Below are 2,018 nucleotides of genomic sequence, written 5' to 3' on the forward strand. Positions count from 1 at the left end.
AGGAGAATCAAGCTCCGAAAAGTAAGTGCTGATTCGGGCCTGGTGTTCTGTTAGTAGTAGGGAGAAAGAAAGATAAGAATAGTTTGAAAATGCTAGAATTTTGTATATGCAGGCACCAAATATTATTGTATCACATTTGTCAATTTCAAGATTAGAGAGTGGATCTCTGTCTAATTTGGATTAAGGCATTATTAGCCAGGAAGTGTCACGGGCATTTCCTGGGGAAAACCTAATAGCACCATCTCATGTTAACTGGATGACACAGGATCTTTTCCCTAATTAATTATTCCTATTAGAACTGATCATAACCACATACTTGTGGCATGCTTTTTTGAGGGGATGCTTGGTAAAACTTAAGGTGGCATGAGAACTTAAGTCTGTTACTACTTAGAATTTAATTTTAATTTAAAAATTATTTCCAGTGGAATTTTTAAATATTAAAAAGCATTAGCTTAATACACGTTTATGATCAAATGTAAACTATACAGAAATATACAGAGCAGAAAACGAAAGTCCCTCCTTTTCCCATCAGTGTTCTCCATAAATAACCACTGTTAACAGGTGCTTTCTGAACTCTTTACAGATATGTATAGCTTGGTTTGATTCTCATTTTGGTATTACTTTAAAATTTCTTTTAGGTAAAATTTTTAATTTTGGTAAAATACACATAATATTTACTATCTTAACCGTCTTATTTGTTGTTTATTTTATTTTTTTGGCCGTGCTTCGCGGCTTGCGGGATCTCAGTTCCCCAACCAGGGAACCTCTGCCCCCTGAAATGGAAGCGTGGAGTCCTAAACACTGGACTGCCAGGGAAGTCCCTATCTTCACCATTTTAAAGTGTACAGCTCAGTAGTGTTAAGTATATTCACATGGTTATGCAACCAATCTTTAGAACTTTTTTATCTTGCAAAAAACAAACTGTACCTATTAAACAACAACTTAACCATCCCTCGCCTCAGCCCCTGGATTTGATTTTTTTGTTTCTGAGTTTGATTAGGTACCTCATATAAGTGGAATCATACAATATTTGTCTTTTTGTGACTGACTTATTTCACTTAGCATAATGTCCTCAAGTTTCATCCATGTAGTAGAATGTGTCGGGATTTCCTTCCTTTCTAAGGCTGAATAATATTGCATGTATATATACCACATTTTGTTTATACATTTAACTGTCGATAGACATTTGGGTTGCTTCCACTTTTTGACTTCTGTAAATAATGCTGCTGTGAATCTTCGAGACCCTGCTTTCAGTTCTTTTGAGTATATTCTCTGTAGATTTTTGAGTAACCATCATACTGTTTTCCACAGCGGCTTTACCATTTTACTTTCTCATCAACAGTGCACAAAAGTTGCAGTTTCTTCACATCCTTGGCAAAACAACTTTTTTTTTTTTTTTAAGAGAAGTCTGTGACTTTATTGGCCGAGCAGGCTACTTGAAGGGGGTGAAGCCAGAGGAGTGACCCCGATGCCAGCCTGGCTGTGTAGGTGATTGAGAACTCAGGCTTGATTCCACCTGGTTGAAGGTCTTGACCTTGTAGACGCCCACCATGCTGTCCACCATCTCAGGCAGGATGATGATGTCCTGCAGGTGTGTCTTTACCACCTCAGGCGTCTCCTTGGGCAGTGCCTCCTTCTTGGCCTTGCACTGGCGCTTTAGCAGGGTGTGCTGCTTCCTTGGCAGTCCTGGTTCAGCAGTAGCTGGGTGCTGTACAGCTGTACCAGCTGCTTGTAGGACATGTCCTGCAAGGTCCACGCTGCTGTAGGTGAAATTGCAAAAGGTCTGCTGCTTCTGCTCCATTTCTGCCATCTTGTCGATTCTTCAGAGAGGTAAAACTTCTGTTTTTGATAGCAGTCATCCTAATGGTTGTGAGGTTGTAGTTTTGATTTGTATTTCCATAATGATTAGTTGATGTTGAGCATCTTTTCATATGTTTATTGGTCATTAGCTTGTCTTCTTTGGAGAAATGTCTATTCAAGTCCTCTGCCTATTTTTAAACAGTTTATTTTTTTGTTAA

The 2,018-nt window shown here is 38.7% G+C and overlaps 1 protein-coding gene across 1 annotated transcript; it reads right to left on the reverse strand.

Annotated features, from left to right (window-relative positions):
* Window positions 1-1,432: 1,432 nt before the first annotated feature.
* LOC137760742 (small ribosomal subunit protein uS19-like) lies at window positions 1,433-1,810 on the reverse strand. Its single transcript, XM_068537642.1, has one exon. The coding sequence runs from the start codon at window positions 1,808-1,810 to the stop codon at window positions 1,433-1,435; it is 378 nt and encodes a 125-aa protein (XP_068393743.1).
* Between the last annotated feature and the right edge of the window lie 208 nt (window positions 1,811-2,018).

The sequence above is a fragment of the Eschrichtius robustus genome, chromosome 3 (assembly GCF_028021215.1).
Source record: "Eschrichtius robustus isolate mEscRob2 chromosome 3, mEscRob2.pri, whole genome shotgun sequence".
Classification (NCBI taxonomy): Eukaryota; Metazoa; Chordata; class Mammalia; order Artiodactyla; family Eschrichtiidae; genus Eschrichtius; species Eschrichtius robustus.

Excerpts from the sequence above, each read along its gene's own strand:
- LOC137760742 (XM_068537642.1), bottom strand. The coding sequence starts at position 1,810 with ATGGCAGAAATGGAGCAGAAGCAGCAGACCTTTTGCAATTTCACCTAC.